The sequence below is a fragment of the Dromaius novaehollandiae genome, chromosome 2 (genome assembly GCF_036370855.1).
Source record: "Dromaius novaehollandiae isolate bDroNov1 chromosome 2, bDroNov1.hap1, whole genome shotgun sequence".
NCBI classification, from domain to species: domain Eukaryota; kingdom Metazoa; phylum Chordata; class Aves; order Casuariiformes; family Dromaiidae; genus Dromaius; species Dromaius novaehollandiae.
Window position 1 is genome coordinate 167,852,760 of NC_088099.1, and position 19,493 is coordinate 167,872,252.

A 19,493-nucleotide genomic window follows, 5' to 3' on the forward strand; every position below is an offset into this window, starting at 1 on the left:
CGCGGGCCGGGCTGCGCCCCGCGCCGCCGCGCCCCGTCGCCTGCCCGGCTCCGCCTGGTTTCGTTTCCCCGCTCCGGAGCTCCGCGGTCGGGAAGCGGCGCATTCCGCGGAGCGCCGCGCCGCGCCCGCGGTGGGGCTGGGCAGCCCCGCTGGGGCAGAGCCGGCGCTCCCCTGGCCCTGCACCTCTGTGCCAGCCCTAAGGCTCTTCTTCCCCTCACCGTGCCCCCCCCCCCGCATTGGGAGCCCCCCATCTCCCTGGGGGAAGAGCCAGGAGCAGGAGGACTTCCTGCATGCAGGACCCCCCCCCCGATGCACCATCCCCCTGCGTGCACGGCTCCCTTCACGTGCAACCGCCCTGCGTGCACAACCCCTGGGTGTGCATGACACCCTTCATGCTCCGATCCCCTGCAAGTGCAACCCAGCTAAGTGTGCAACACACATACACACACCGCCCAACATGCACAGTTCTCCTGCATCTACAGCCCTCTGCATGCACGGATCCTCTGCATGCACACACACCCCTGCACTCACAACCCCTGCCCCTTCATGTGCAACCCCCTGCATTCACAATCCCCCCTTCATGCACAACCCCCTGCATGTGCAACACTCCTTCATGCACAGCCCCTCTGTATGTGCAAACCTCCTGGCATGAACAACCCCCCTTCATACTCAACCAACCTGTACAACCCCACTGTGTGCACAGTCCCCTGCATGCCAGTCCCGAGAAGGTAGCTCTCAGCTCCCTGAGACATTTCCCGGAGCCCAAATGGCTTTAGGCAGTCAGGGCTTGAAAGCTTGAAGGCACAAGGGCTCAGCAGCTGGGGAGGCATGGGGCAGCCTCACCTACTTGGCAGAATGGGGCTTCATTGCACGAGGCAGTCCACTGGGAAGGTTTGCAGGAACAACACAGGTTCGGTAGGTCCCAGAGAAACAGCAAATGCCTCCAGCATATTAGCTGCACTGAGGGCATTGGGGGGGGGAGAGCCTGAGAAGCTGGCTGTCAAGGAAGCCTGGAAATGGAGCAGACAACTGGTGAGCCAGCAAGAAACAGTCAGGTTTGACAAAAACTCTGTGCCACAGATGGGTTTAATTCTGCAGAATCAGCATTTCTGGCAAATACGTCTGTCAGAAGAAATTCCAGCTCCTCTCATGTTGGAGTGCACTCAGAGTCCTCTACTCAGGAAACAAATCCACACTTGCAAACCCCCACTTCCCTGGTCTCTCCTGCGGCTCATTCCATTTGTCATTGCCAGTTATTCTAGCAGGAACTGGCTGTGAACAATGTGTTTCTGTGGTCTAATGTCTTCCACTGGAATGAGTTTCTGGGACTGTTTCATTTTCTGGTTTGCAAATCAAATGCTCAAAATCTGGGAAGTTTCAGCTTTGCGGTAGCCTGAGTAACTGTAACTTGGTCTCTCGGTGCACCGTCATTCAGATGCACTCACAAGACCCCTGTGTCATACAGTGCCCGAAGACCAAATTCAGGTTGTATCTGTAACAGTCAGTGTGGCATTTCTAAACTACGTGTTCCCAACCTCACAGCATGTCTGTTAGTTTTGCCATGTATTATCCGAGATTTAATTTCTGAGTATCGGGAAGGAGTAGCACATTCCTTCAGCTCTTCTGTTGCTTCTGGGTCTTGTACCCTCTCTCCATCCTCAAGAAAAGTATACAAAGGTCTACAGCTTTCTGGTTTTCTCCCTCACAAGTTTAACAGTAGCAGTTCCACTGCTTCTTGGAGATGCCCCTGATTGCATCCAGGAAGGAAGAGGAGCTAAGAGTGACAGGACACAACCCACCACAGGATCTGGAGTCATTGCAGCACTACTAAAATGACTGGGCAGGGACAGTGTTAACTATGGGAAGATACAAACAGAACAAGTGGACAGAGCAATGGGGGACCACTTCTCTGCAGTGGAAGATGTGCCAGATTAGGAAGCCCTTCTGAAATGTTTGCTAGGCAAGACCCACATCTCTCACATCCTTACCAAGACTGCGGTGTGGTAGAGCAGATTGCAGAGCTAAGCACAGCAAGCATCTGATGGTAGGGCTTTCTGTTCCAGAACAACACACAGCAAAACACTATGCTAAATGATTCAGCCTTTGCCTGCAGGTCTGAACACCTGCACCTGCTGGAGTGCCACAGGTGCTGCTTATTTGGGTTTCCTTGCTGACTACAGTGCCAAGCAGCTCTCTGTCCTCCATCACCTCAACAGGCTGGTCTCTACTGCAACCCACGGGGACAGACCTGAACTAGTTTGCAATTAGCTACTGAGGTTACTGAAAATGTGGGTGCATAATTAGGCATATCTTTGGGCTGTGGTATCTACTGGAATAGGACCTTAATTTGCTCATTTAAAGCACAGCCTGCAGTCACAGTCAGGCTCTGTCAAGTTTATGAACTTTCTTTTCTGGTTAGTGTCAATGTTCCAGGTTTCTTTTTCTCCCAGAGCCATTAATATGAAGGTGGTTTGCTGGCTGGTGCATGCTCAGTCCGTATTGGAGAAGTCAGTACTTTCACACCTCCTCACTTGCAGAGCCTGCATGACTCACCCTCTGTCTTGCTTGTTTATTCTAGTCTTTTGACAGAAGAATTGCAAAACTTCAAGCAGAGGTCATTACTCACCCAAAAAGTTAAGCTCTGATTGCTGCTGTGATCTCTCCAGGCTGCTGAGAATGTGTTGAAAGATAAGCTGCCTTCAAAGAACAGTTGCTCTAGAATGATGTCCTCTGGTATTGTAAACTGGCTCGCCTATAAATGGGCCCATGGTGCCACCCCCTGAGTGTACCCATGGGCCTCAATTGCCCTGACCAGTCTCACCTGGGCCCTCTGTACACAGGCTCAGGAGCCTTAAAGTTTTCATTGCCTTTAAAAGGCCTTAACCCTTGCTGGGGCTAGGCTATAGGTGTGCCTATTTTCAGCAGGCCCCTGAATGGGTCTTGGACTCATGTTGTAGGTAGTTTCTTTACATTTCTGGTATCTTCTCCTGGATGGCCCTTAGACTCATGTTGTGGCCTTGTCTCCAGTCCGGTCTCCTGGACGGCCCTTGGACCTATACTGTGGCTGTCTCTAGTCCTGTCTCTATCTCCTGAGTGAGCTTTAGACCTACATTGTAGCCTTGTTTCTAGTCCTGTCTCTGGGCTTAGTAGGTTCTGCAGCTTCCTGGAGAGGATCCTCTGCTAAGGTTGTCTCTTTTCACCCACGGCAGGGACCTCATTGCCAGGTTGTTTGAGGGAGGGAAGAGGGATCTCAGACTCTTCCCACCCCTTCCACCAAAAATGTGCCTGTCTGCAAACAAGGAGTTCAGCGGGCTCCAGAAAGGAAGGAAGAACCATGCTGAAACTGTAGGCAAGATGCTGGCTTGTGGTTTGTAGTAGAAGTATTTTTTGGTATGAATGAAGTAAGAATGGAAATGTGTGTGTGAAAGCAGCTAGAAGAAACAGCGGCGCAAGGGTTAAAAGGAAAGGTATGTGTTAATTGCTCTAGAGCATCTGTTTGTGATTTCATTCAAATCAAGAGGAAGAACACACTCACCTAAGGAATCAAGAGGATGAAGAACATATAAAGAAAACAAAGGAACTGTAAAATTCAGGGAAATTGCCTAAGATGGGCAAATTAAGGGACAAAGGAGGGTAACAGCATTCATCCTAAAAGCTGTAAAAGGCAAGTCCAGAATCAGTTTGTTATCCTCTACTGAAAAGATCTCTAGAGGCATGATGAGGACTGCATAACAGGAGTCCCTTGTCCACATGTCACACACAAGTGACACTGGCCAGATCACCTGGGCACACACATTTTGGTGCATGTGAAAGACTTATTAAATGACCTCTGCAAGAACAAGTGTGAGAGGACAAAATCAGCTAGCTTGGAGGTTTGGTACAATAAAATCACTTTTGTCTTCCAGAAGATCTTGCACTAAGTTTTATTACACTCATTTCCTCTAGACCAGAGGAGGGAGTTTCTTGTTCCCAGGGGCAGCATTTGCATATTATCTAATTGCTGATTAACACCTAATGCTTGGGCAGGCCTTGGAGCCAGGGGCAGGTCCCAGATGAGCAATTCTGACCGTTGGACATGAAGTCAGCATCTGCTTCCTGGCCCTCCTGGACCAAGTAAGTAAAATTGAAACCTTTGTCACCTCCCTGTGTGACAACACATTGCTTGATGTTAAGGCATTTGCCTAGCTGAGAAATCAGCTGAAGAGGGTAATAATGTCATTCGTATCATGCAGAGCTGACTCACCTGCTCAGCACATCTATTGCTTATACTTGTTGACTGAGATCCTGGGAACACAAAGCATGTTTTAGGGGTTGAAAGTCCTTTGGAGTGAGATTCCTACAAGATGCCAATGGAAGAGCATCTTTGGTTCATGTTTGATGATAAGCATCGTGTGCAAAACAAAGTTAAGTTTTGTTTTACAGTTATGCAGCACAGCTCAGCACAGTTGTGCTCTAATAAAGGAAAGGAAATCAGCACCCACAACAGGTACATGGGAATGACAGCAAGGAGAACTTGAGGGGACCAGGAGCAGCAGCTGAGTTCATCCTCCAGCCTTCTTGAAGAACCCAATCAGAAGTTGAGGAAGATACTTTTCTATCATACTTTAATGCATCTTGATGATGATGCTCAATCTGCTGCTGCTGGAGGCTGTTCTCCAGGCAGTTGACTCCAGCTCTTCACCATCCCTTAGGATCAGAAAGGTTACCTAGCATCTATCTAAAAGCTTCATTACTGCCATGTGAACCCAACAGAAAAAAAGGAAGGAGAATGCACCAGCCCAGACTTTCCCACTGGAGAAGAGGCTGGAAGGATCACATCCCATCACATGCCAGTTTGCACTTCCCAGTGTGATGTATGCAATTTTGCAAGGGACTGCAAAGTTCCAACAAGGCCATTTTTGCCCTCCCCCCCAGGTGTGATATATCTTGTGGTCTGGTATAACACCCACTGCAACTTCTTTTTCAGCCAAATTGCTGCAGAAGAGGTTTCTTCATCCTATACTTGTGCAGATGACTGGCCCCCACTAACTGTAGAGCCTTGTGTTTGTCCTCACAAAATTGCATCCTCATTTTCAGACCACCGCTTAGATTTATTCATCACTCAGAACTCTCACCTTGTCCTCCCATCTAGTTGCAGATTCTCCCAGCTTGTTGCCTGAAAGCTCAATGAGCTTATTCTCTAATCCATCATTCAAACCATTAATTAAAATATTGCATCATATCAGAATCATGGCAAGCCACAAAGGACCCCGTTTAATAGATCCTACCGATGTGACAGCAAACCATTGACAGTTATTTGTTAGAAAACATGATCCAGTCAGTTTATATCTGCTTTACTGTGATTTTATCTAGCCTGTGTTTTCTTAGTTTGCATATGAGACTGTCATGTGATACGGTGCCAACAGCTTTATTAGCACTGAGATATGTGACAGGTTCTACTTTTACCCTAACTACAGATTTTGCCACCTCATCACAGGTGGGATTGACTCATTCAACACAAAGCTCTTACCGAGGAGATAGGAATGAACAGTATCCCCCACATCACTGCAAATTGTCTGGTGATTTATTCCAGATTTTTCCTAAGACTGGGGCTTGGGCTGACTGCTCTGTATTTCCCCATCCTCTTTTTAAGTATGGATGCTGTGTTTAATGGTATGCAGTCTTCTGAAATCCTCAGTGTTTCCCATAGCAAAGAAACCAGGAGCAGCTGAGACAGGCTGTGTTTGGTAGCTGTGATGCCAAATATTTCGTTTCCCAGTGCCTCTGTGCCTGGACACTACTTAGTTTGGCTAATATCCCTTGCTGATATGCATATTTAAGTTGAAAACTCCACCTTTTTTTTGCTTAGACCTGTGCCCTGCTTCATTTTAATGTTCTTGCTTTTGATGTATTAGTTGGCTAATACATGTTAATCTTAACATCTGCAGCAGCAGAATGGCTCTGTTATTCATGTGTTAGATGTGGTTAATGTCTCCACACCTGTGTTTCCTTTTACTCTGCACGTACCTGCAAACTGGAAGGAAAACATGTCTCCTGACTCTGGGTGTGCAGCTCACAATTGTTATGATATTGTGCAACAAATTCAACACTGAAGCGGCACCTCCAAGCATCACCTGCTCTCAGGCAAGCACAGCTCAGCCTGGAGAGCATCATCTACACCTCACACTGCAAATTTATTTGAAAAGGCAAATGTGACTGGCTCTTCCCTTTGAAGAGGAGGTGACTCTGTGCCCAAACTCCTGGGCCACAGGAACCCTGATCTTCTACCTGCACCTTCCTCCAGCCCAGGGAAGGCAGGTAAAGTGCAGAGAAGGAGCTGTGGCCTTTTCAGTAGCTGGACCAGCATGTGTCCTGTTGCTCTCCCCCAGCCAAGAAGGAAGGCATTTAAGTTTCCCCATTCCTTCTTTATTTCTTATCGAAGAGATTCGGTGACTTCCTACTCAGAGCATCAACTCTGATAAATTCAATTCATAAATCCTATACATGCACTAGTCAGAGACCCTCAGCCCCTAATTCACAGCTGTGGGGTTTCACTCCCAGAGCCAGGCAGATGCCAGTATGACTAGCAATGCAACCAATAAATTCCTTTTAAACACAGTGAAAACTTTAAGGTGCTGCTGCTTCAAAAAAGCAATCAGGGTAAACCTGATACAGTCAGGCAGGTGCTCTGGTATTTGGAAATGTCAGGGGAGAAAAGGCACCCTGTAAATATCTAGATAGGGAGACCTTGAAACCCTTCTATCCATTTTATTTGTTGGCAATAACATCCATTTAGATGTTATTAACAGGCAGCACTTAAACATGTGTGGCAAAGAGGAGGGAAGTGTTGGGAAGGCAATAGCAGCCTGCAAGCGGACATGCAGTGATGCGTGCAGATATCTCCCAGGAGAAGAGAGGAAGGAAACGCTCCCTGTGAGCAGAACCAACCAGCTTCCTTCAAGAGCATCTGGTTGCTGATGGTCTTCCTCTTCCCAGAGATCCCAGCACAGAAGCAGGTGTTGAATGATGGTCCTCAGCAGCATCTGTTGGGCTCTGAGCTGACCAGCTCTCCCTCCAGACCCTGCAGCAGCTCCTCCTCTGCTGCTCTAGCAAAGATCTGGCTGCAGTTTCCTCTCCTGCGTTCGATCTGCACAGCCTGGTCTTCTGTGTGCCGCCAGCCTCAGTGGACTTGTCTCAACCCTTGAATCCTTTCCTCCCTGCCAGCTGGCCTCCCCCGCCAGGTCTCTGCCCTCTCACAGCAAGTGAAACTGGTCGAGATATAAATCGCTCCTTCTGCTTCCCCTTTCCTGTGCCAACTTGCCTGGTGGTAAAAACAGTAATGAATTTGGCCTGAAGCCCATCTTTCCTGGAATTTTTTGAAAGCATCCGCTATATTGCAGAGCCTGTTGGAAGAAGTGGGTTCCCTTTGTGTGAGGTATTCATAAAATGTGTTCGTGGCTGCGTGATGCAGCACAACCACCACAACCCATATCAATGCTGCCAACCCCTTTCGCTCAGCAGCCAGGCATCTCCTCCTTCCTTTGTGTTTAACCAGTCTTCCCCTCCCTCTTCTCCACCACAGCCCTCTTTCCGTTTTGTGGTTGTCTTTGGTGTGAGAAATTAACGGTAAATTCTGCCGACAGAAAGCAAGTTCACTTCTGGCTCTCTTGAGATGTGTCTTTCATCCCCAGGCCCAGCTCACCAGTATGCCCAGATCAACGGGTGTCAGCAGCTTCTTGTCCCTGCTTGGCACCTTGGTGTCACCTGGTTCATTTGTTTCATTCCTCTCCTACTCTTTATACAAAATGTATGAAGCATGGGCCAAGCATCGGACTCCATGGATCACAGTACAAACACACTGGGTTGATGGGGCAACTTTGCTGATCAGCCTGTTCGGAAACCAGTAGGTAACATGAAATATCTCAAATGTGCATTCTTCCATGGATGCAAACAAAAAAAGGCAGATTTTCAAGGCAAGTGCTTTGGACAAGCCTAAGGGCTCACAAAATACATTGTCTCATCCAAAAAAAAAAAAAAAAAAAAAAAGTCTTTGAATTATTTGGACAAGTTCTGGTTTCCGCCAGAACACAACTGAGCCAGTGATGCTGCCAACTTTTCTTTTTTATTTTTTTTAATTTAATTTTATTTTTTGTCCAGAGAAGTGTGCTTGTGTCAGGGACTATGACCAAAAGGCTCTGGACTATTGGTACATGTTAGTGTGTTAGTCCTTGGCTGCCTGCCATTCTCCTTACTTTGCTGTGGACACCCCTAGGCCTTCTACAGAGCTTTTCTGGCTCCCTACAGCTGCTGAACAGTTCTTGCAGGGAAAGGAGGAAGCAGAGAGCCTAAAGCTCATAACAAAAAAAAAGCCCAGCAAACTCGATCATTTCTACATCAGCGTCAGAGTCTGTAAATGCCTGGAGTTGGCAACAGCTGTCATATTAATTTGGCCCTGCAGTAAAACAGGGGAACAGATATGGGAGCATTGTCTTTTCCAGCCTGGAAGAGGGAAACTGTGAGGAGGGAAGCAACATAGGCCCAGTTTCCAGCACAGTGTCCACCACGCTGCCTCCTCTCCTTCCTTCCTCCTGTTTCCCATCTGGTACCCTTCGGTTGCCTTTCCTCTCTCGGCCACATTTGGTCCTCTCTGCCTTTTCCCCAAGCTCATCCAATGCGTTGGAGCCGGGTGATGAAGGATACTCATTTCAAAATGCGATGCCCCTACAAAAGCAAAGAGCCAGGGGAGCCAGGAATTGTTTCCCACAGAGGCTGGAGAGGTATGCAAAATACTGCTGGAAATGAGCTGTACCTCTGCATGTTTGTTTATGAATTGCTTCACTGACATGTGATAACCAACCTGTTGTGAATGAAGGAGGATACTGAACTCTGTGTCAGCATAGCTATTGAGCTATTACCTGTGCTCCTGCGAGGGTGGATTGTTATTCCTTGCAGTGTTCTGAAACTCAAAGAGACAAAAATATGTCTTCAAGGATTTCTTCAGAGTCATAATGATTTGAAGCTTGAACATGCCAAAAGGGCTGCCTTTTATGTATTTTCTGAGGTGACTTGGATGTCTGGGGATACTTAGGATTCAAGTAGGCTTAGGAAATCAATGAGAGTTCAGCACCTAACTTATTTAAAATCTCTTGAAAACCCCAGTGGGAGCTTGTCTGCAAGGCATAACTCTTTAAGGGTAGGAATTATCCCAGAGCAACACACTTTTATTTCAAACAATGCCATCATGTGGAGCTTTTCCTAAACCATCACAGTCCAAATTTAAAGATATAAGTGATACTAGCTAGGACACCCAGCGACATCACTCCATAGCTGTTTTGCTTGCTGCTTGCTCCATTCACATTGCATAATAGTTTCTCACAGCAAGAAACCTTCTGATATGTTTGGTTTTGTCGCTGACTTGTTGCTGGACACACTGGAGAACACATCTTGGAGAAGACATACTTTGGCTTGTCGGGCTCTAATGGAGAAGAGATGAAGAAAAAAAAAGTAAGAGAGAGCAAAAAGGAAGAATAATTATTAAAATATTTCCCTCACTAAATCTGCACTGGTGAATGAAAGAAGGACAGGGACCAGTCCCAGATGCAAATATGTCCTCTGCTCAGGAGCTGCCCCATCTAGAGCAGTCTGGTCATGTCCACACTGCTGGAACATGATGCTGAGTCTCTCCTGGGCTCCATGTTATGACTGTGCCAAGAACAGGATTAGCATGTGGGTGTGGGTTTCAGTTCAAACTGTCTGAGGCAATGCTCAGTCTGGGTTGCTGCCCACCAGGATGGTTTTCCTGCAGCACAAAACCAGGGGGAAGTATTGCATGACGCGGGACTCAGTGTGAGAGCACATGGAGGTGTCTGAGGGGGCAGAGCCCCAATGGAAAGAGCTGAAAGATTGTGCAGGGCAGAGGGAATCAGCTGTGGTGCAATTTTGTCCATATTTCTTTGAAAACAACCCTGGGAGTGAGCTACTGAACTATGCTCGGGTACTGTCGTGGAGAGAGCTAGCTGGAGTAGTCAGAGCAAAGCTGGGTGGAAGCTAGCAGTGAAGCAGTCCCAGGCTTGAGGTCGCTCTCTGGTGCTACTATACATAGTACAGGCATTGCCCCTGACTCCCCAAGCCCATTACTGGGACTCCTGTCCCGCAGCCCAAACAAGGAATTGTTCTGAAACGTACTTGTTCCGATGTTGTTACGGATAGTCACACAATATTTGTCTTCCTTTGCACACATGGAAATGGTCAAACAGTTCTTGTTGGACTCCTGTTCCTGGCACACGTAGCACATAAATGCATAGGCTGGGGGAAGGGAACAAAAGGAGCACATTTTGTGGTTTAGAAACTGTGATACTCATGCTCTTGATAGCTACATTTTCCTAACTGTAGCCTGGTGAATGCTTGTGTGAATGACCGGTGACTTTCTTTACCCCTTGCCCCATGGCAGCAGTATTAAATCCCTCTCTGTCTCATGTGCCTCAGACTGTGAAGTGTTATCGATTTGTTTGCAATATCTAACAGCAGTAGATGTGAGTGGAATTCAAGGACTTGGGGTCTTTTATGAGGGAGATTATTGCTTAGCAATAGCTTCTCTGTCCTGAGAGCTCTGTCACGTGAATTACCAGTTACTGCACAGTCACTTGTCTTATGCAAACAGTACACAGGCATAGTCAGGGAGGACCTGAAGATTCCTGGGGCCTGGAATGTTTCAAGGAGATTGGCAATTTCCAGCATCCCACCTCTTTTATCTGGCCTGGAGAATACTGTCACTTGTCTTTTCTTGTAGTTGAACACCACGAACCGAACTGGCCTAACCTCAGTGCTAGGAAGTCCAAGGAGACTAGTCAGATGCTCTGTTGAACTTCATACTACTGTGTAAGACAGAGAATAAATGGGAAGTCTTAACCAAAATTATGGTTAAACTGGTAAACACAGATTTGGTGGAATAATTCATACATCTACAGCAGATGAAGAAGAGGACAGACAGCAAAGATGGAAAGTGGTGAGTTGTCTTGTCTATCAAGGATGCACATGCTTGCCCTGAAATCCAGAAGGTAGTAGGATGAACCTCTGGAAAGCCTCTGGAAAGTAATGATGAAAAGGGGCAAGAGCAAGAGCACAATGTGGATGAAAAACCATACCAAAGTATGTGCAGGACAGCCCCTAACTAGGGAGATTAATCGGTTTGAAGTTGGTGATTGGGTTTAAAGCTAGCAAAATCATCCAGAGCAAAATATGTGCGTCTGTGTAAAAGAGGGAATGAGTTACTTTTAAAAAACAGGCATTTTTGGAAAGGGAATCTAGCACAACACAGAATGCTTGCTAAGTTCCTGGTAAGTCTGGGGACAACCTGTCAGTACAGAAAGTGCAGAAAGCAACTGCTAGGCATGTTCTCATGAATTCAGTTCTGCCTGATAAGAAGTTGGAAGCAAGAAAGTGAAGGGCAACATAGGTCAGGGAGACCATGAAGTGAGAAGTTGAAGGGGAAGGGGAAGGGAAGGGGAAGGGGAAGGGAAAGGAAAGGGGAAGGGAAGGGGAAGGGGAAGGGAAGGGAAGTTACTGACTGTTGACACTGGGGAGGCCGTAATGGGACTTTTTTGCCTTGTTCATCACTAGTAAGTATAAATCTTCGTGTGTGGGATGGAACATGCTAGAACTGCATGTTTTTTGGATAGAAGAGATGCAACAAGGTTTTACCAAAATTTTTGGTAGTCTTTCACGGCATTCTTATGAGCAAGCTCAGGAAACAGAGTCAAGTGAAAATGCAACAGAACAGGTGCAAAGCCAGACATGGGTACACACAGGGTAGTTATTGGTCAAACTGGAACATTGTACCTCATAAGGTTCTCCAGAGCTTTGCTGTGGGCTCTGTACTGTTCCTTATCATCACTAGTGACACTGGAGATGGGATAAAGGATGCCCACCACATTTTCAGGTGATACCAAGGGGAAAAGAGCTGAAAATATTTTAAAGTAGAGTTCTAAGTGATTTTGACAGATGGGTGTAACAAAAGAATAGAAAAAAGAATAGATACAGTTCAATAAAGAGAAATGTAACGTGCAATAAAAATAAGTTACATAAATATAGGATGAGAAGCAACTGGTTAGGTTACTATTAAGGACTGGGGTTTATACCAGAGTGTAAACAGCAGGAGCAACAGTGTCACACTACAGAAATGAAAACAAGCATTACGCTAGCAAACACAAGCAGCAATGTCATGTGCAAGATAGGAAAAATGTCCTTTGCACTTTGGCAAAGCCTCAGCTAGAACACCAATATCCAAATCTGTATGCAGCACTTCAAAAAATATGTGAAGCATTTGGAGAGAGACCACAGGAGAAGTTATCAGAGATCTTGAAAATACGACCTCTTAGAAAAGGTTGGAAGCATTTAGCTTATTTAATCAAAATGCAAAGGGGCTGAGGAAAGGCACAGTAACCTTCTTCAAGCAAGTAACAAGCAGCTGCAAAGAGGAAAATAATAAACAGTTTGTCATGTTCTATGGTGATAACACAAGAGAACTGTACAAAAAGAGTTATTGGTTAGACATTAAGGCTAACTTTCTAAAGGGAGGGTGTCTGAGTGATTCCAGACTTGGAATCTTCTTTTCTGGAAGCTTTCAAGAATACATTAGACAAACATCTGCCTGATTTGGTCCAGCACTGGAGCAGGGAAAAGGGCCATGACCTTTTAAGATTTCTTCTGGCTGTAATATTTCTGTAATGGGGAGTTTGGGGAAGGAAGTGACAACAAACCCTCCAAAGTGGGCTGTTTAAGCAACAGTTTTGATCAAAAGGTTGCATATCAGGGTCTTGGATGGAATCCCAGATACATGAGAAGAATCAAATAGCAGTTGCTTCCAAGATAACTTTTTTTCATGTGTTAGTCCAGGAGGTTTCAATCTTTTACATTTGAATGTGGAAGCCTTGGTATTAGAATTTCTAAATTTCTCTGCTCTAGACTGGGCTACGGAAAGATGCTATGTAAAAGATTGTCCTTAAGTTCATTTGGAAGCTGAAGCCAATATAAAATATCATCAGCCTACTAGGGGAATAAAATATCCCACCATAAATATCTGCTACCAGAGTCTTGGGTCTCCATCAGCCTTTCCCTTCACCCTTGGGAGCACTGAAGATGTTGCCTTTGATAATTACTCTCCAGTGGCCATGCTGTGTTGCTGCATTCAGGAATTATGGGCACAAAGTCCCTTTTCTTTGGTACAGTTGTATACCCCTTTCCCCCACCCCCAAAATTTACAAAGTTTATTATCTTCCAGGCAGGCTGCAGAACCATATGTACAAAAAATGTAGAAGGAGGGGTTTGATACATCAGAGAGCAAGAATTAATTAGATGTCTCTTTCTCAACCTCTGCTAGATATGTATCATGGTTTCTGGGAAACTATCAGGCATGTGGGAAAGACTGGCCACCTGATCCTTATTCCTACATGTAAGTAGCGATGTAGCAATACACGTGTATCAGTCCCAGAAGAAGAACACTCATTTATATGCACGGAAAAGCTCTTTCACCTCTGTATCTGATTTCATCTATAAAACTTTTCACTGGTTGCATTTCCTAACGAACAAGATAAGTGGTAAACCACATGGCTCACTCCAGTGGAGGAAGCAGCAGGACAGTAAAGTCTGTAAAATACCAAAAATGATATGCATAAAAAATATGTTTTGTTATGTTTTCTGGCCCTTCTACCTTGCATAATTTGGAAAGGTATCATAGACCAATGCATGGGTATAACCCATCATCCAGTGAAGTACAATTAGAGTTAAATCACTTGGTACTGCCTGCTGGAAAGAAGACTTACTTTGTCAGACATGTTCTGTAAACTCATCTGATTTCTACAATAAATGGAAAACTTGTGTTGACCAAGATGTGAAAGGAAATTAGCAGCAACATGGCTGCAGCTTTGCAATACTGCAAAGTTGGTGATAACCCTCTAAATTCTTGCAACACAAAGTTTTCTCCATCTTCTCTGTGAACCTCATTCTAAGTAGTAGCAGCGATAGAGGCTCACCTTGCTCCATACACAGGACAGCAGCCAGCAAGGTGGCAAGAGTAGTCTTCATCTCCATCAGATCCTCTCAGCTGGACTGAGAAGGTGTTTGGAGAGCAGGTTTTATACCTTTTGAACAGCAGCAGTTATACAGGTTCAAGGTGGCTCATGGGTAGACATGAAATCAACCAAAGGGTGTGTAATGCACATGTGGGAGTTATCCATGCTGGAGCCCATGGAAATTGTAGTCACTGTTGTGAAAAGTCCTTTTAACACCATATTCTTGCTCTTCCAGTCTCATGAGTAATGGGGAATGAGAGCCTGCTCTTCTCTCCTCTGAGATTTTGCCTTTACATCCTTCTGTCTTCCCAGCAGCAGCAGTTGCATGATGGAATAGCAGAGCCTGGAGACATGGAGAATTAGTCCTAGCAGTGCATTTTTCTAGCCCCTTTGGATAGTTAATGGTGGAGGTACAAGGGCTCATGACGTACCCTTTTTTTTGTTTAATTATTCCACAGAGGCAGAAGACCAGATTCTCAACTAGCTTAAACTGGCTTAGCTCCAATTAAGTCAGTGTATTTTACACTATATGAAATTAGCTGGTAGCCAGTTAAACAGATTTTCCTCAAATTTTCATGACAGTCTTCATTTCTTTTTCACTTTTCTATTACCCATACATAATCTCTGTGCTCCCTTCTCTCTTGGTTGTACTTTTCAAATACCTTTCAAATACTGAACACATTTTATTTAATGAAGTTTTGCTTCTATTTCAGGGAACCATTAGAAGGTCTGCTTTTCTCCAGGCCAGCAGCTTCTGGAAATCAGACCTCCATTTATGATATCAAAAATTGGCATCCTGGAATTACTAGTCTACTTTGAAAATGCCATCTCTCAAAATGTATCTCTTTCAATATCTCCTCTTAAATCAGTCCCTTTCCTCTCTTCCTCTATGTTGCTCTTTTCTGAATCCCTTAGAACCTGAGAGCATGACCCTGGTTCTGATGTTCTGGGAAACAGGCCCTAATATGAGATGTATCTTGTAAGAATTCAAGCAGCCATCTCAGAATGACAGTTCCTCCAAGCTGAGATTAGTCCTGGACAACAGGTAGCAGAACACACAAAAGAGGAAGTTGCCAAAAAACCCTTTTGCTGGCAACTATGGAATACCATAACAGGTGGTTCCCTAGTAGTTGACACCAGTAGGTTGTTTGCTCATTTCTTGCAGCACAAGGGGTTGCTTCCTTTCTGTCTGTGTCTAATACTGATCATCTCAACACTGGATGATTTCATTATTCATGTGAGTTGTTAATATTTTTCAGGTCCTCCTAAAATTCTTCCTGGAATGGTATAATTTGGTGTTGAATTCCAATTATGCAAGCCCAGTGTGAAAAAGGACATCCTCGCTCCTGTGTCTGGAGATATGTGAGGTCAGCAGGGGACATAGCAATGATCAAATCGGTCCTTCTGCTTTGCAGAGGCCACTGGGTGTACAACCCAAGTGGGTTACAAACAGGTTACCTTTCATAATTAGTGGGTGTCTCCTCTTGCTGGTGTTTTGCAATTAAAGGAAGCACCAATTTTTCTTTTTTTGTTCCATTAATTATCCCAATAACTTCTGCTGTCTATATGCCTGTTCCCTTCCTCCATGAATGAAACAGGCCTCAAATTGTTGCCATATCTTCCATCACATTTGATGACCTTTCCAGCACCCACTGTTTCTACATGGGCCTTGGTGCAATGGTACATTGGGTTGGTCCTTTCATCAGGCCTCCAACTTGCAAGTCTGTTCTGAGAGAGTAGTGAGGATGAATCAGCCCCAGTACTGTCAACAAATGTATACCGAGTGTAAGGAGAGAAATTTGGGTAGGAAACCAGCTCCTCCATGTCAAATAGTTATCTGGGAGCTGTCTCCAGGACATTAAAGTTTCTGTTAGTACCTAGATATAGTGTAGTGCTAGAGCATGCCCTCTTCCCAGCATCTAAAGAGCACTAATTTTGCAGCACAGTGACTACGTCATCGTGATTCCTTCTTTCTCTATAGGACAGACTACAAAACTCAAAACAGTCAGAAGCAATAATTAAGTGGCCAGAGTCGAGAGGTGTATCCTGCTGACCAGCATCCTGGCTGTAGGCTTGGAGGAGGGCCTGGGGCAACAGACCGGGGAAGGACACCAGGTAGGAAGTAAGATTGTAAAAAACACAGGGAGCTGAGGCACCTCTGTAAAGTGATCTCATCACTACCAATTTGGGGAAATGAAAATGTACTAACAATTTAGGAAAACTAAAATGGACCTCAGAATGGAGCCATGAGTTGTCTAAATGATGATAGAGCAACATTTATTTATGAAAAAAGGTTGCTTTTGCCATTTTCCATGGCTTCCAGAAGCTTTTTGGACCCAGTCAATACCTTGTTTTGATCTTAGGCATCCGTATTATCTCTTGCTGTCACTGATTCACTGGGTATTGATCTGAGCTCAGAAAGAAAGGGAAGAAATTTAAGATTGTGGGGGAAAACACAACCAAACTGTTCAAGGAGAGCAGAAAGTAGCATAGATCCTTCTCTACCACTGGTGAAAAAGCCCTGAGTGAGGGAAAACAAGGGCCAAAGTTAAACCACCTTCTACAGGTACCTAACTGAGGCAGGGCAAGGCTTCCTTAGATGATTCAGGTCCTGGTACAGCGACTCAGAGCACTGAAGAGGCACCTGAGACCTTATATAACCCATGCAGAGAACACCAACTGCCTCCCAGGAGCGATCTCAAGCATCTGAGTGAGAAACCCACCTCCTTCCTGAGATCCCTCCATGCCATCCCTATTGCTTCTGCAGGGCAGTTTGCCACCCTCATGTGGTGAGTATGCAGCCATGGGAGCCAACAAATACGAAATCCTGGATGGAGAGGTGTGGAATTAGGCCTCTAATTCTTCTTCCATCTGCATGGTAGATGTCACATCAGGATGTCTCAGGAAAGCTGACAGAGAGAAGTTTCTTACACAACAGCCCGTTGACGAAGAAGGGCTCTCTACAGAAAAAAGAGGCATAGTTTTAGGATCTCCCATTCCTCAGGGCAATTGCTGCTCCCACCTCCTGATAAGGACCTTATTATATATATAACTTGAGACACGGTCAGTTTTTGGCCAACGTGCTTCAGTTGGGTTGCTGGACAGAAGGGAATGCAAAACCTGTGGAGCCAGGGAGAAACCAGGCAAGAGAGAGGCAGGCTGGGGCCATGGATGGATCTGCTCCCTTAGGGACAGGACTGTTGGGTTCCCGGTGTTGTTCATAACTCCATGCAGCAGCTGTCAGCAGGTCATGAAACCCTGTAATGCAGAAGCAGGCTCTTCCATGCGCCTTTGCCCTCTCTGCGCACACATTTTTATACATTTCTTCATGTTCCTGCTTCCATCCCAATTCAAAACAGAGGTGCATGCCAAGTTCAGGTAGCTGTAAACGGGACATGACCTCATTTTTAACCTGGATACCACAAGCAGGTCTATATTCACAAATTCAACAGGATAAGATTTGTGCCTCAGTTGCTAGTACTGCCCTGGCTTGGCCCTGGCCTGTGCCAACCAGCATTGTCCCTAACAACTTCCAAGCCCAGGAACAGCAAAGGCTGGAGACTGTTTCAAATAGTTTGGGTGTTACCACCTTACAGTCTGAGTGTGGGGCAGATTTTAGCCATCTAAGGCCATGGAAGAGTTCTTGGTTTGTTCTTTTTCCTAGCAGAGATGTACCCTTTCATCCCAGTCCTAATCCCTTTTAGGTACGGTGGTAGGTGGCCAGAGTGGAGCACTTGGCAGGTTGTTGTTACCCCATAGTCAACACCTCCTCTGTGGTCAGTGGAGGCAGAGATTGATCCCTCTGGGACAGCTGGGCTGGGCTGCTCACTGCAGGCACTTGTCTCTCCCCCTTGACACCTTCAGCTAAAATGAGGTGAGATGAATCCAGTCCATCAGGACTCTTAGCACTTAAAGGCTATGTGATCCCAGAGAATACAGGCTTCCTGGACATGTAGACACTTGTTTCCAAACAGGCAATTGTCTGGCCACAGCACCTTCTGCTTTCACAGCAGGTCCTTTCGTGAAACACAGCAAAGAAGGGCAACAACATTTGGATGTGTGCACCACGCTGATATCTCTAAATCTGGCAGGAGGGGAGTTAAGGTAGAGGTGGTAGCTTGGGCAAAGAGGCTGGGAAGAAGACTGGAGCCAGCTCAGTGGAGGGAGGACAGGGTAATAGAAACCACAAGGACAAATGAGAGTAATGGCAAAAGACAGAGTATCTTCAGCCAGCCTTGGATTAGCAGGCGACTGTACTTGGAGAATACCTATGCGGTGAGATCCATGAAGCAGAAAAGGTAAGGAAGAGAATAGAGAGCAACTAGCTCTAGAAAACTAGCAAGAAAATACAGAGAAGGAGGGTGGAGACAAAGCCTGAAATGCAACTGGATAAAGAAGCCAGTGAGGAAGGCTAGGACTGGGAAAACAGCCATGGAGTGCATAGCTGGGTGTTGGAAGTAGAGGGGAGGAAGGCTGGACGCGAAGGGACGGGAGCAAATTAGGGTAAGCTGGAGCCATGAGACCACATTTCCCTTGCAAACCTGTTACAGGAATCCAGAGATTTCTGAGTGTCACCATGGTCCTGCTCTTGGCAAACGCCGAGCAGAGCGAGCAATGTGTGTAGCTGCTCTCCCTCTACAGAGGGAAAAACAGCTGAGTGAGCTGCACCCAACTAGTTGTCCCAGGAGATCTTTTCTGGGGTAATTCTATGTGGAGAAATTCCCTAGCTCAGGAGAAAGCGTTTCAGCCTTGTGTGACTCACTTCGGCAGGATTTAAGGGGACAAATCTCTCATTCCTGACTAAGGTCCACAAGGAGTCAGAACAGGGGAATGTATTCCTGCAGTTACAACCTAGGTAGAAAAACTTACTAGCAAATAAAAAGATTTGTTTTCAAGGTCATCGGGTGTAGAACTTAATTTTTTGTTACAGACGGAGCTGAGATTTCCTGACTACAGCATACACAGGGTAAAAATTGCCTGTCTTTACTGATGATTTTCCCTTTAAGCACCATGCAAGATACTTTTCTTCCCTTTCAAAATAATCCTTATTGCTTATAAAGCAACTTCCACTGGAAGATACTAAATCACTTTAAAGAAAACTTAATGCTCAAGATCCCTTCATGGTGGGTCCCATCTTGTCCCCTCTGTTTGCCTTCTGGAGAGCTCAACAGCTATTTCCTTCCAACCAGCCGACCCAGAAGCAAAATTGAAAATGAGTTAAATAGAATACTGTTTACTGTGAAATGCAGTCACAAAATGACACTTTTGCCTATGCAGTAAAAAGAATATCTGGGAAGAGGCTTCCTGAAGTGAATGCAAAGTAATTCTGATATATTTCAGTATCATTTCAATGCAACTTGCAGACTAACGCCTCCATTCTTGTTGCTGCTACCATGGATGTTTCAAGCTGCTGTGCCTGAAGTGCCATACCACACGTTGACACAG

At 45.6% G+C, this 19,493-nt stretch overlaps 1 protein-coding gene across 1 annotated transcript; it reads right to left on the minus strand.

Moving 5' to 3' along the window:
* Positions 1 to 9,193: 9,193 nt before the first annotated feature.
* On the minus strand, positions 9,194 to 14,208 carry LOC112991263 (lymphocyte antigen 6E-like). The gene is made up of 3 exons (XM_026113616.2): positions 14,010 to 14,208; positions 10,165 to 10,284; positions 9,194 to 9,454 (listed from the first exon to the last, which is right to left on the minus strand). The coding sequence occupies exons 1-3, from the start codon at positions 14,065 to 14,067 to the stop codon at positions 9,243 to 9,245; spliced, it is 390 nt and encodes a 129-aa protein (XP_025969401.2). The 5' UTR covers positions 14,068 to 14,208; the 3' UTR covers positions 9,194 to 9,242.
* Between the last annotated feature and the right edge of the window lie 5,285 nt (positions 14,209 to 19,493).